At 43.2% G+C, this 14433-nt stretch overlaps 2 protein-coding genes across 6 annotated transcripts in view; one reads left to right on the plus strand and one right to left on the minus strand.

Moving 5' to 3' along the window:
- ETNPPL (ethanolamine-phosphate phospho-lyase) overlaps nt 1–5404 on the minus strand; it is a 19262-nt gene extending 13858 nt beyond the window's left edge. The window contains exons 1-3 of the mRNA XM_048846678.2: nt 5222–5404; nt 1278–1396; nt 951–1110 (exon numbers count right to left, since the gene is read on the minus strand). Of these exons, the coding sequence (XP_048702635.1) occupies nt 951–1110; nt 1278–1396; nt 5222–5277 (335 nt within the window). The 5' untranslated portion in view covers nt 5278–5404. The remainder of the gene's footprint in view (nt 1–950; nt 1111–1277; nt 1397–5221) is intronic.
- Nucleotides 3635–14433, plus strand: part of LOC125635263 (uncharacterized) — a 27106-nt gene continuing 16307 nt past the window's right edge. For 2 of the 5 annotated variants that reach the window (XR_012668062.1, XM_075127570.1), the window contains exons 1-3: nt 3635–3724; nt 3833–4027; nt 11736–11783. The gene's annotated coding sequence lies outside the window, so the exon portion shown is untranslated. Of the gene's footprint in view, nt 3725–3832; nt 4028–11698; nt 11784–12664; nt 12983–13045; nt 13483–14433 lie in introns of those variants that run through there. The other 3 variants (XR_007356195.2, XR_007356193.2, XR_012668061.1) reach the window with 3 other exon arrangements.

The raw sequence follows: 14433 nt of genomic DNA on the forward strand, positions 1-14433 counted from the left end.
CACTCCCTTTAGGGATATTGGGTTATAAATCTATTTGGACTGAAGAATAGCAGCATTTAGCATTTCGTATTAGAATGTGGACTGTTGATTAAAACAGACATACATGATGCCTCTACAGAGATCAACCAAAGAGAATTGAGTAAATTTCTCTGCTGAATTTTAATTTTGTGTTTTCTTTCTTTTGAGCCCTCTTGTTTCTAAATACACAGATCTATTTTCAGAAAATACATGGTATCAGCTCTTTCTGCTGTAGTCTCCTCTAGTTATTATAGAAAAGGATCATCACTGCTTCAAAGTTTACATATTGTGGGTCAAATCTGGTCCTAATGAAGTCAATGGGAAAATTGCCATAGATTCCAATCACAGCTGGATCTTCCCTGCTAAGGACCAATCCTCAGAGTTCAGGGCCTGTCCACAAAGCTAGTGATTTCTCTGGGGATCTATGCCAGGAATGAATATGGTGCTGCATATTCATGTTTGGCGGGGATCTGGGATTAGAATACATTTGAACATGTAATTTCTTTCAGTGAAGCCAAGAACGTTGACTAAAAAGGTTGTTAAACATTCTAGTTTAGTTTAACCAAATTATGTATTTTCCTATTATTTACATGCTGTTTGTTTCCTTTTCGCATAAGCTTGGCATAGACCATGAAAACAGACTAGTCCATTTCACTTTGCTGAGGGTCAGTTTCACTTTCTGGTTTTCATGGATTAAGACAATACAGCAAAGGTGAGGGTCGCAAACACTGCACATGATATTTTTGAGTCCGACCAAAACCAAAAAACAAGTTTTCCTAGAGTTATTTAGAAATAAATTTCCATGGAAACATTTGTATTACTTTTGTTAAACCCTGTTTTTTCACAGTTTAAAATTTGGGCCTAAACTGACATGACAAAGTCCTTTTTAAACAGCAACAAAATAGTGTCAATGAAAAATCCTTCAGACATACCCAGAGTTAACAAAATAGCAAACGGAGAGTTTCTCTGGCAGGGTAGTTGTGAGGCGCTTAGCATACTGGACAAGGTTGTCATGCAGGAATCGGGAATTGGTGTTGAGCAGTTCCATTTGTTTCACTGCAGCCTTTATCACATCTGGATGGCTGTGGCCAACTAAACGAGAAATTATTAATAATTACTGACGTGATCAGTTACTGAATCACACAAAGAGAGTCAGGGAGCTCTCTTGAATCTAGCACTGTCAGCTTGCCTTGAAAAAAGGATCTTCTGATTTCTAGTGGGAATGACGTAAACTTAGTCAATGGAGCTTTTGTACTTACCATGTGCAACGTTGTTGATGCAATCCAGGTATTTTTCTCCGTTCTCATCATACATATACTGCCCCTGAGCACGCACTATCTTGATAGGGTCTTTTGCAAAGAAAACTTTGCATGAAGGTCTAAAAAGTATAGAATAAAATTATTTCAGCTTGCTCAGTTGTTGCCCTGCCTCAGAATCTTGAGAGTTGATGATCTCAGGGCTCAGGAAAACAAAAACTAAATTCCATGTACTCCTGCAGTCACAGCACAGGCAAAGCTGCCACTGACTTCAAAGGCACCTTCACCATCATATGGACAGCTGCTGAAGTCCAGGGAATACGCTATTTTATATCAGTGAAGTGGCAAAGCTTGAAATATTAAAATCACAGAAGCCGTTCAGTAGATTATAGGTAAATGAGGCCATCTCTTCTATGAAGTGCCTGTGAAGCAAATATGATTTTTTTGTATACTATGTTGTAGTTTAACTGATGGCCAAGTGAGGCCTGAACCAACTCATTAAAATGAATGGAAAGGCTCCCATTGACTTCAATGGAAACAAGAGCAGGTCCTTAATGAGGTTATTTTCAAACCCCTGCTTTTGTATCTACGGGCTTGAACATGGGAACGTAGAGAAAAATTAATCAAAATTAACTAAAGGAGTGATTTAAAAGTAACCTCCTGTGTGGAGATATACACACTCAGAATTGCAGTGGTGAAACTTAATTAAGGCCACTTGGATTCTGAATAAAAGCGTCCACACAGGAGTTTAATATGATTTAACTCATCCAATTTAAAACATAGTTTGGATTAACATTGCTGAGTGTCCCTGTGTACAAAAGTCCTGTGTATGGTTTCCTGTGAGCACAATGGAATGTGCACCATATTGCATCCTTGGAAGTCTGGCTATGTTTGTCTGACACAGTCTTACTAATTTACACATAATATGAAAGTTTATAAAAAATTAACTCTCTGGAAATAGGATTAATTTTTAAGAAATTTTTAAAAATATATGGCCCAAAATTGATTGCACAATGGAAGACTATGCTGAATTTGATGTCTGAGATTTATAGAGTTCATATGTTAGAACAAAATGCCAACATATGATGGGCTTAATTTTCAGAGGTGCTCAGCGCTTCTGAAAAATCAGGCTTAGGGTACTGAGATTTTCTGGGCAAAATTTTCAAAAGCGGCTAAGCCTTGTTTTCAAAAGCACCCAAATCCCACTGACTTAATGAGACTCAGGCTCCTAAAGTCACTTAGGCACATCTGAAAATTTTCCCTTCTTTTTTCTGTTCTGAGCATGCAACACTGACACATATTCCTACTATACAGTTATATTCAGAAATATTACTGAACAGGGAGAAAACATTTAGAAACCTTTCATAGTACTTATTTAACCGAAGAGGGATGCGATTGTTTCCAAATAATAAAACTGCTTTCCTAAAAGCATCCTTATTGTCCATTTTGTCTGGTGACCTGATGCAATACAATTAATTGTATACACGGACCCTAACTGTTACTCATAAGATGTAATCTATAGTGTTTGAAATATTTTAGTGTCTGAATTTCTGCCTGATTAAGCAGTTACCTAGGGGCATCTTTCAGAGCTATTTCCCCTTTATTTACTCTTACATATCTACTGCCATAAGACAATTCAAAAGTGAAATGGAGGTAAAGCAACAGACTGAACACTATCAAATATCATTTCTTTGGTACAGTTTTTCAGTTAGTAGTTGTTTGCCTTACAGAGCCTGATCCTGCAATGTGTACTCAAGCAAGACTCCCACATCACAAGATCTGGCCCTTAGAGATGACTGGCTCTACATGCTATGATGACATTGATTTTTAAGCATATTAAAACAATTGATGGCACAATATGACTCTATACATGTAGGAGTCTAAACAAGTGAGTATTTTAGCAGTAGCATAATATTAGAAAGTCAGTGAGCATCTTTGTACTTTCATATCTAACAGTGATGAATTAGCTTTTCACTTGGCATGACCTAGTGAAATATTAATCAAGACCACATGCTCTGGAGAAAACCACATTATTTAACTTGTGGTAAATGATAAACAGGTATCGGATACATACCGTGACAAGGCTATAGTTCACATTTTCTTTCAATCCTGGCTCAGGTCACAAGAAAGAAAATAGTATTTGATGGCCTCACCCTACTTCCCATTATATCACAGTTGCACAGTCTTGACTAAGAAGAGGCTTTTAAGAGTGGCACAATAGGGAGCACTACAGAGTTGGTGTGGAAAATCTGCACCATAGCTGTCTGTGTGAGGTTACGCTCAAGACAAACCCTTTAGACCCCCCTTTTATGTGTGCTAAATTCGCCCATGAATTAACCAAACAATAGCATTTTAAAAATTTACTTTGGGCATTCTATTCTGTTTCATAGTTTTATGGTGCTCACTTTTGTGCAATCTGCCATCAAGTACAGTATATTAAATAAGTACCGGTAAGTTTTTGAGACTGCATTTGTCAGGAAGAGGCAAAGTCTTAAATATCGGAATTACAAACTAAAAAACTGACCTTCCTCTTGCTTGCTTTGTATTTCTTTCACCAGTTATCTACAATGAGGAGGTACTACCTATGTATGATGACTTAAATTTGATATCAGTAAACTCAACATTGTTTTGCCACACAAATGGAAGGTACCAAAGGAAGATGATTTACTACTTTAAGCACTAACTATGAAATGTCAAAATTCCCTGAAGCCACAGGTTACCAACAGGATGACTCAGCCCTTCATATGTCTGAGGTAGGTGAACTAAATTCTATGCAATTTCCACTATGGGTAAGAGACCTTTAAAACCAAGATCACATGCTAGGGTCTGCAGTTTCAGTGATAAACCAGTTAACTTCAGTGCAGCTACTGTGAATTTGCCTGGGTGCAAGGGAGGGCAGGCTTTGCTTGGTCTGCTCCAGCTTGAAGCTTTATGTAAGAGCAGGTGTTTACCAAATTTTCCCCTCCACATAACTATTGCAATGCACTATCTGCTGGTTGCTGCCCTCCCCACTGGTAGCTCTGTATAACTTCTGGGTTATGTAATTTTTCGAGCACCCTTGATGGTCTTTGTGAAGGTTCTATAGGATTGTAAATGATTATTATAATGGCTCCCTGGATCACAAGGCTCTCTGTGGGAAAGCAGTATTACCATGTGCTCTTAACAATATTAATAACTCTCAATTCTTTTGGTCATTTTTATAGGTCTAGTATGTATTTAAATATGCAGCCCATTCGCTGATGCCCATTCCATTTATTATACAGGGCTCGTGGATTTCAGCTAGAATTGAGTCTACTTAAAACAAACTGTTAGAAAAACAACCTTAGAAGCAAAATGCTACCTATTATTCTGGCTGCAAAATTCGTTTAATTCTCTAGTCCAGCTCTCCTGGCAGAAGAAACACTTAAACTTGGGGATAAAATATTTAAAATGTAGCAACCTCTGATCCCGGCTTCTGCTCGGCTTGTGCCGAGGGGAGGAAGACAAACCTCCTCGTTTTACGTAACCTCAGTGGAGGCTGGTTTATGTAACCGAGCGCAGGGCACGGACTGTCACACCCTGATCGCCGCTCTGCCCCCGCAGCCTCCTGTTTGTCCCGGGTTTAGCCGAGGGCAGAAGCAGCGTGTGTGCAGCGCTGGTGGAAGGGAGGGATCCCAGCAAGAGGAGGGGCCAGGCAGGAGGGATGCGCTGCGCGGAGAAGCTCAGGGGGCTGCGGGCTCAGCCGCCGGCCGGGTGGCCACAGAGGGGGCTGCTCCCGCCAGCCCCTTGCTGGGACTGTGCCCAGCTCGGTCCGCGGGGCTCGCCAGAAGCAAAGCCGGGAGCTCTGCGCCCGAGGAGGCAGCTCCCCCTGCCCCGCACCTGGGGCCACAGCTCGGCCCCCCCCCTCCAGCAGCCTGGCCCGGCCCGGCCGTGCCGCGGGACCTCTCCCGCGCCCTGGCCCTGCTCACCCGATGTGCTTTCGCCTCAGCTCCAGGGTCTCCGCCTTGCTGTACAGCTCGCTCATGCCGGCGCTGCTCTCCCGCGGGGCGCTGGCCAGCTGTGCCTCTCCCGCCTCTTCTCCTGCCGCCTTGCGCTGCCCTTGTCCCAAGAGGCTGGTGATGGGGCGGGGAGCCGGTTTGTCTCATCTTCCTTTTATCCCGTCTTCTGCTCTGCCTCCTGCCAAACCCCTCCTCCTGCGCTATGCTCTGCGCGGCCCCCGCCCTGCCCAGGAGAGAGCCGGCCTCCCTCCCCTCTGGCCCAGCTCTCCTGGCCGCGCTGCTGGAAATGGGGGCGCGGGGCGCCGCACCCCCTGGCTTGGAGCGCTTTCCATCGTAAACAGCGGTGTTCAATGGTGTTCAGCCCCCCCGCCCCCCACTCTAAACATTGTTCCACCGGCCACTGCCTCCCCCTCTGGGCCACTGCCTCCCCCTCTGGGCCACTGCTTCTCTGCTTCTCTCCTTTCACCCCATGAAGGACCTTCCTCAAGGGGGCTCAACAATTCCCTCTTCTTCACTACCTGGCTCCTCTTCACTGCCAGCGTCCGCGTTCCATGTAATAGGCCCATACAAATACTGTCCAATGTGAAGCCCTACTACTTCTACTGCTTTTCTGTTTTATCCCCTGCATGATTTACTTCTATGACTTATTTACCTGCCTCACTGGGGTGCTGTGGGGATTACTTGCCTCATGCTTATAGAGAGCTTATATTAATTTGGCATGCTAGGTTGCAGTTCTTTCCCTCCTGAGCTTTCAAAGCATTGTCCTGAAGGACAGAGTATTTTAGTTTTCTGGCCAAATTTCCTAATATTACACAGGGTCTAGCCAAAAGTGACCAATAAATAGTTTGGCTTCTGTCTGACTTAGAGGATAGGTCATTCTGCCGAATTGCTTAAACCCACAGTAGCCTAGCAGGACATATCTGAGCTATATTTTTCAATGTACTGATCGAGGGTTCATAAAAAACGTAAACAGCATAATCTTGCAAACATCTGAACTGCATTTTTACAAAACGGCTTTACTTTTACAAGGGACACTGTCCAAAATTACTTTGCAGGGGACCCTTTAAAATATACACAGGACATTTGTACATAGCACACCACCTACACATCATAAATACTTCAGTGAGCTATGAACATCATTGCCTTTATTTTGATACCCAGTGTACACCTTTTTGAAAATTCCACTTATCAAATTACTTTTGTTATGTATATCATCTTAGCTATAGATTCAATTGATGGGCAACCTAGGGTAGTTAAGTTAACCAAACCTGGAACCATAATTTAAGGGCCATAATATTTCATCTACATACTTCCTAGAATCCATCCATTATTACAGATCTAGCTGTAAGGCCAGGCAAATATATAAGGACCATCTTTGTTGTTCTGTGTTTGTACAGTGCCTAAGCACAATGGGGCCCTGATCCTTGACTGTGCTTCTGCAATCCAAATAAATCATCATCATCTAGAAAACAGAGTGCAGCCATCACTAATATTTTTGAATTCTTAAAGTGTTTTACAAACATCAGTGAATTTACCCTTATCCTTTACAACATCTTTGGGAGGCAAAGATCAGGACTTGAACTAGGTCAAATCATTATCAGCTCTATGAGCGAATATGCTTTTCTTTGCTTTGTTTGGGTGCTGTTACTCCAGAATCTAAATTTTAATTTAAAACAGCATGGCTACGCCTGCTCTTAAAACTTGACAGTGGCACAGCTGCGGAGTTGCAACTGCACTTCTGTAGCACTTCACTGTAGACACTACAGCAACCAGAGGGGTTCTCCTGTCAATGTGGTAAAACTACCTCTCTGAGAGCTGGTAGTTCGGGAGATGGAAGAATTCCGCTGTCAGCCTAGCACTGTCTACATGGGAACTCAGGTCAGCTTAACTACGTTTCTCAGGGGTGTGGATTTTTCACACATCTGAGTGACATAGCTGGGTCAATCTAGTTTGCTAGAGAAAACCAGCCCTAAGTCTCACTCTCTAGCTGTTATAGTGATAGAAAAAACTTTCAAAACCTAAGGTGTAACTGATGCAGTGATGTCTCCCGAAGGGCTTGTCCACACTGGAAACTTATATCGGCGCAGCTACAGCTCTTGGCGTGTGAAAAATCCAATCCCCTGAAAGATGTACCTATCCCAGGTGTAGACAGCTCTAGGTCAACAGAAGAATTCTTCCGTTGACCTAGCTACCACCTTTCAGGGAGGTGAATTACCTACACCGAGGGGACAGCACACATCGGTAGCGTGTACGCTAAGTGGTATAGCAGTGCAGCAGCAGCTGTGTGGCTGTAGTGGTTTAAGTGTAGACATACCTAGGTAAGCAGGATTCCTGAAATGATAATTCTGAAGTGTACTAACATTTGTCAGCAGACAAATTCCTTACTACTCCCTGCATCAGCTTGAGTAGCTGCTCTTCATCTCCATATTCGAGGGTCCTGGCCCTTGTAGGAGAGACATCAGAGACTATGCAACCTCACAAACAGGTGAGGTTGTTGCCAATCTGTGGGTCAGTGGATACATGGAGATACGGGAATTCACCCAAATAGAGGAAGAGAGACTGGGCCCCACGTACATTTGCATAGGGCCTTGCTGCATGCCCGGATGCTGTGTTAAGTCTGAACCTGGCTTAGGTCTTGATCCAAGCCAATTTGTACTGCCTTTTTCTCTTGCCTCCTTTTCTAAAAGCTGCAAAACAATGATGTGACAGACAAAATTCAGGACATGCACATTTTATACTGACCTAGTTACAATCCCTTTATTAAACTAATATAAACTAGAGACAGCCCAGCCCAGACATTGTTTCCCTGCTTTATCATGAAAATTAGTGTGAAGGAATCTGAAAGGACGATGTAAGGGCATTTAAGGACAAGCCACTTTCCTTCACTGTCTGCATCTGCCCTCTGTTGGTAGGAAAAGTACGTTAATCTCTGTCCATTAGAATTGTGCAATGAGTTTTGCAAAATACCAATGGTGAGAGAGGGAAGATTATCATAGAAATTCCATTTGGTATGGGAACAATAAGCTCCCGCAGCAAAGGGCAGGTATAAACTAGAAATAGATTGTTAGAGAACAGCTTGAAAGAGGCCTTTACATGGCCAAGCAGGGGCAGAAAGGCAATCAAAAAGCCTCCCAAGGCCCACTGGCTCATAGTCTTTGCATTCCTTCTTCCAGAATCAATGCACTCGAGAGAGTAATCTGCTCCTAATGGATGGAACAAATTATGCGTATCTCCCTTGCATTAACGCAGCTCCAGAAAGCTTGTGGTTCAGGCAGGCACAATCTCTCCAGTGCGCTTGTTGGGATGGTGGGCTCTGCATTCCTCCACCATCTCCATAGGGATGCGATATAAATGCCATAAACTAGCCCCTAGTGATTCAGTGGATTGATAAGAGTTTTAAAAAATTAACCAGATATGCTCCATTTTGGCACACTTTTTTCATCAATATCTTCGTTTTTTCTTCATTCATTTTTCAAGGAATATGCAAAAACAAATTATCACAATGTGATGAGAAAGACATTTGAATAAATATTACTGTTGTTACTACTGACTTCAGGAGAGAAACAAATGCAAACATACAAGTCCATTCCATACCAAAAGTCAGAGCCCAGCTATGGGAAAGCATCAAAGTAAGGATGAGCTCTCACCACGATGCATGACATAACTGGGACCCTGTAGTAGTTTCTGAGTGCCACAAGATATGAAAACAGTAACTAGCCAAGCAGAGTTCACCAGACCTAAGGAAATAATTGGTTAGGGTTTGTCTACACATGGAATTATTCCAGACCAGATTAGCTCTTCCCATCCACGTATAAATTCTTATTCTGGAATAGTTAATCTCATACCTTATTTTATTCCAGAACAGCTCTCCTGTGTAGACAAGCCCTTATAAAATATATTAGGTAAATAATAGACCATATATATCCTAAATGGAGGAGGAGCTGGGTGGTGAGGAAGCCCAGATGAGAAGGGAGTACTAGGAGAAAGAACTCTGTAGTCTGGCTGTTAGAGAATGGAGGAAATAATGGACCATATATATCCTAAATGACTTAAAGCCTCATGGCCATCAGGCCTGGCACTAAAAGGGTTAACTGGAAATGGAGACCCCAGTTAAGGCATCTGGGGGGTGGCCCAGGCACAAATGTAGATGAAGCCCAGCTGGGTAGTGAAGAAGCCCAGATGAGAAGGGAGTACTAGGAGAAAGAACTCTGTAGGCTGGCTGCCAGAGAATGGTGGAAAGGCCTAGAGAGTGAGGCAGATATACAGTAAGCTCGGAGAGGGGCTGTTGAAAAGGAAGGAAGGCCAAGGTAAGAAGAAATGCAGAGAGGCAATGAGCAGTCTGAGGTAGCAGACCTTAGGTGCTCATCACAGGGTCCCTGTACTGGAACCCAGAAGAGAAGGAGGGACTGAGCTCCCCTGCTAGCTGCTGGGAAAGGTGATGTGGAAACTGTTACCTCTGTTCCCCTAAAAAAACAACTCAGGGTCACACTTGTATTAATTTTATTACAATGCCACTGTTAGGTCAGACAGAAAAGGGAAGGAGCTTATTTATACACCGCATTCATATTCACATTCACCGCATTCATACCCCCATGTACCCACACACTTACACAAGAGGAGGGTTACCGAAGACAGCATGGGAAGAAGCCAAGAAGCTAAAGCGTGGTAGATTTGGTGTGTCCACCTGCGGTCACGGATCTGGGATAGTGAGCAGGTCAAGGAGCAGCAGCTTGTGTGCATGGCTGTTTCCTTTTATTTTGGAGCTGGGCGCTCCTGTCATGTACACTGAGTTTTTCTTCTGTGTCCGTCACCAAGAAGCAGTCCCAGTCCCTGTTCCTTTCATGCGTCTTTTCTTTACAGCACTCCGTGATTGCCTTCTCAGGGCAGATTATATCAGAGACACCTGGCTCCTGGCTCTGGGCCCTTTTCTCCTGGCAGTTCCTCTCCGCCCAGTCCCCCATACACTCCCTCGTTCACACCTCCTTATCTTCCGCACACACACTCCCTTGTTCACACTCTCTCTCTGATCGCGTGATGGAATATTACAAAGCTTGGCAGTTCATACAAGTGGTAACTTGAAAAGGTTACAGAGCTTGCAAAGGTTACAAAACTTAAAAGGCTATGCTAACAGTAACTGAACTTACAAAGTCTGCAACAAGGTTGCAGAACTTAATGATACAAGGTTGCAGAACTTAATGATACAAGTTACAGATCTTACAATCGCATTTGAGTGGAGGCTTCACATAACAGAAACACCCTGACATGATGGGGAGAAGGACTACTGAGTTTGAAACTGGGCATCCAGGGAGGAAGCCCAGGGAGGTCTTGTTCTGCACAAAAGTGGAAGGACAACCCTGCAGAGCCTCAGAAGGGGCATCCAATGAAGTGAGCTGTAGCTCACGAAAGCTTATGCTCAAATAAATTTGTTAGTCTCTAAGGTGTCACAAGTCCTCCTTTTCTTTTTTCAGAAGGGGTGGTTTCAGAGTAGCAGCAGTGTTAGTCTGTATCCACAAAAAGAACAGGAGGACTTGTGGCACCTTAGAGACTAACAAATTTATTAGAGCATAAGCTTTCGTGGGCTACAGCTCACTTCGTCAGATGCATAGAATGGAACATATAGGAAGAAGATATCTATCTATCTATCTATCTATACACACACATACAGAGGAGGTGGAAGTTGCCATACAAACTGTAAGAGGCTAATTAGTTAAGGTGAGCTATTATCAGCAGGAGAAAAAGCTTTTGTAGTGATAATCAAGATGGCCCATTTAGACAGTTGACAAGAATGTGTGAGGATATTTAACTTAGGGAAATAGATTCAATATGTGTAATGACCCAGCCACTCCCAGTCTCTATTCAAACCCAAGTTAATGGTATCTAGTTTGCATATTAATTCAAGCTCAGCAGTTTCTCTTTGGAGTCTGTTTTTGAAGCTTTTTTGTTGCAAAATTGCCACCCTTAAATCTTTTACTGAGTGGCCACAGAGGTTGAAGTGTTCTCCTACTGTTTTTTGAATGTTATGATTCCTGATGTCAGATTTGTGTCCATTTATTCTTTTGCACAGAGACTATTCGGTTTGGCCAATGTAGATGGCAGAGGGGCATTGCTGGCACATGATGGCATATATCACATTGGTAGATGTGCAGGTGAACGAGCCCCAGATGGTGTGGCTGATGTGGTTAGGTCCTATGATTGTGTCCCTTGAATAGATATGTGGACAGAGTTGGCACCAGGGTTTGTAGCTGGGTTTGGTCCCTGGGATGGTGTTTTTGTTGTGTGGTGTGTAGTTGCTGGTGAGTATTTGCTTCAGTATTTGCAGGTTGGGGGCTGCTGTAAGCGTGGACTGGTCTGTCTCCCAAGATCTGTGAGAGTGAGGGACAGTCTCTAAGCAAAAGAATAAATGGACACAAATCTGACATGAAGCTTATGCTCTAATAAATTTGTTAGTCTCTAGGGTGCCACAAGTACTCCTGTTCTTTTTTAGAAGGGGTGAAGAGTCTGCAGAGGATCCAGCCTAGGAAGGAGTGAAGAGGTATGTTAATTTGAATGTAATGTATTGTACTTCTTGTTTACCTTGGAAAGGGTGGAACTAAAGGTCACCTGGCTGGGGGGTGGAATCATGAAAAGAGGCAGACCACTGCCATGGCCAGAGTGGCTGTTTTCAGAGAGTGCTGGAGGAAAGTGCTGTTATAACAATAAATCTCGCTATGAGGGGGTGTGCCAGGAGTGAGTCAACTCCTTCACACCTAGAAAAGGTTGAGGTTTACTTAGGGCCTTTTCTATATGGGAAGTTTATGGTTTAATTTAAATCCATTTTTAAATCAATTTAGTCAAAGCAGTGCAAATCCTTGTGTGGACACTCTTTTTCCAGTTTAAGAGGCTTATTTAGGGTTATCTTAAACCTGCTCCCAATTGACTTTCCCTATACTGTATAAATCCCCTCTTAACTGGAAATAAGTGTCCACAGAGAGGTTTGTAGTGGTTTAAAAACTGATTTAAATTAAACTGATGCAATTTCTTCACAAAAACAAGCCCTAGGGTTGGTGTGTGACCTTAAGTATGGTCCATGCTTTTACAAGCTTGCAAGCCTATTCTCAATCAGATAATCTGGGCTCATTTGAGACATCAAATTGTACCCCTCCAGCAAGGCTGGTTGTGTGTGGAGGGTCCATGTCCCAAACCTGGAGAGAGTCAGGATTGGAGAGCAGATTTAGTTTCTATAAGGGGTTGTTTAGGATCTCTGTCAGCATAGGCTTCTGAGGAAATGTGCTGGATGAGTTCACCCCAGGAAGTACTGACCATATCCCTGCTCTGACCAATGCTTTTCCGGCAACACTTCACACAATGGCAAGGACATCGGGTGAGACTTCTCTCCAGCAGATGTGCTGCCTTTCTTGTTTGTAAATCACACAGGAGGTGTTGGTGCAGACACACATTCAAGGAAAATGAAAATCCTGGTGCCAGAGCCTGACAACATCTAGTGAATCAGAGAAAGATCTTTGAAGATCTGCCGAAAGCAGAACCATTTAGTGGAGATGATAGTGCCCCATCCAACAGCATGTGCTTGTTTGGGTATCTTTGCATTTACTAGAACTGGACAACAGCCATAGATGGGCAAAAAGGAGAAGGTGCCAGAGAAAGGTAAAGAAACACGCAGCAGTTTTGTGGGAGTGCTGCACAGCAATGGAGAGATGGAAATTTGCAAGGGCACAGATGAAACATTATCATTATTTGCGGGGAACGTGTGCTACAATGTTCTGACCAACATTATTAAAATGTTGTATGGTCTTGCAGTGTACTGGAGCCAAACAATTTTGCCCATGTTCCTGAACTGTGCTATACCGGTGCCGAAGATTAATAGATACTAAGGTCAGAAGGGACCATTATGAGCATCTAGTCTGACCTCCTGCACAATGCAGGCCACAGAATCTCACCCACCCATCCTTGTGAAAAACCTCTCACCTATGTCTGAGCTATTGAAGTCCTCAAATCGTGGTTTAAAGACTTCAAGGAGCAGAGAATCCTCCAGCAAGTGACCCGTGCCCCATGCTACAGAGGAAGGCGAAAAACCTCCAGGGCCTCTTCCAATCTGCCGTGGAGGAATGAGCTAAATCATCGGCCCCCTTAAGCAATGGTAAAAATCTCATTTTTGAGGCAAGGCAATACCAAACCATAGCTTATCTGTAGTATTGAAGCACCACTGTTTATTATTTGTTTATGGTAGCATCTAGTATGTGGTAGGAACAAAAGGAGTACTTGTGGCACCTTAGAGACTAACCAATTTTTTTGAGCATAAGCTTTCATGAGCTACAGCTCACTTCATCGGATGCATACCCTGGATTTGTGCTGGAAATGGCCCACCTGTTGATCACTTTAGATAAGCTATTACCAGCAGGACAGTGGGGTGGGAGGAGGTATTGTTTCATATTCTCTGTGTGTATATAAAGTCTGCTGCAGTTTCCACGGTATACATCTGATGAAGTGAGTTGTAGCTCACGAAAGCTCATGCTCAAATAAATTGGTTAGTCTCTAAGGTGCCACAAGTACTCCTTTTCTTTTTACTGTGGAAAGTGTAGAAGATCTTTTTATATACACACAAAGCATGAAAAAATACCTCCTCCCACCCCACTCTCCTTCTGGTAATAGCTTATCTAAAGTGATCACTCTCCTTACAATGTGTATGATAATCAAGTTGGGCCATTTCCAGCACAAATCCAGGTTTTCTCACACACACCCCCCCCCACACACACACACAAACCCACTCTCCTGCTGGTAATAGACTCCAGACTCCAGCGAGAAACTGTTGAATTGGAATTCATTTGCAAATTGGACACAATTAACTTAGGCTTGAATAGAGACTGGGAGTGGCTAAGTCATTATGCAAGGTAACCTATTTCCTCTTGTTTTTTCCCACCCCCCCTCCCCCCAGACGTTCTTGTTAAACCCTGGATTTGTGCTGGAAATGGCCCACCTTGATTATCATACACATTGTAAGGAGAGTGGTCACTTTAGATAAGCTATTACCAGAAGGAGAGTGGGGTGGGAGGAGGTATTTTTTCATGCTTTGTGTGTATATAAAAAGATCTTCTACACTTTCCACAGTATGCATCCGATGAAGTGAGCTGTAGCTCAAGAAAGCTTATGCTCAAATAAATTGGTTAGTCTCTAAGCCCTGGTCTACA

The sequence above is a fragment of the Caretta caretta genome, chromosome 4 (genome assembly GCF_965140235.1).
Source record: "Caretta caretta isolate rCarCar2 chromosome 4, rCarCar1.hap1, whole genome shotgun sequence".
NCBI classification, from domain to species: domain Eukaryota; kingdom Metazoa; phylum Chordata; order Testudines; family Cheloniidae; genus Caretta; species Caretta caretta.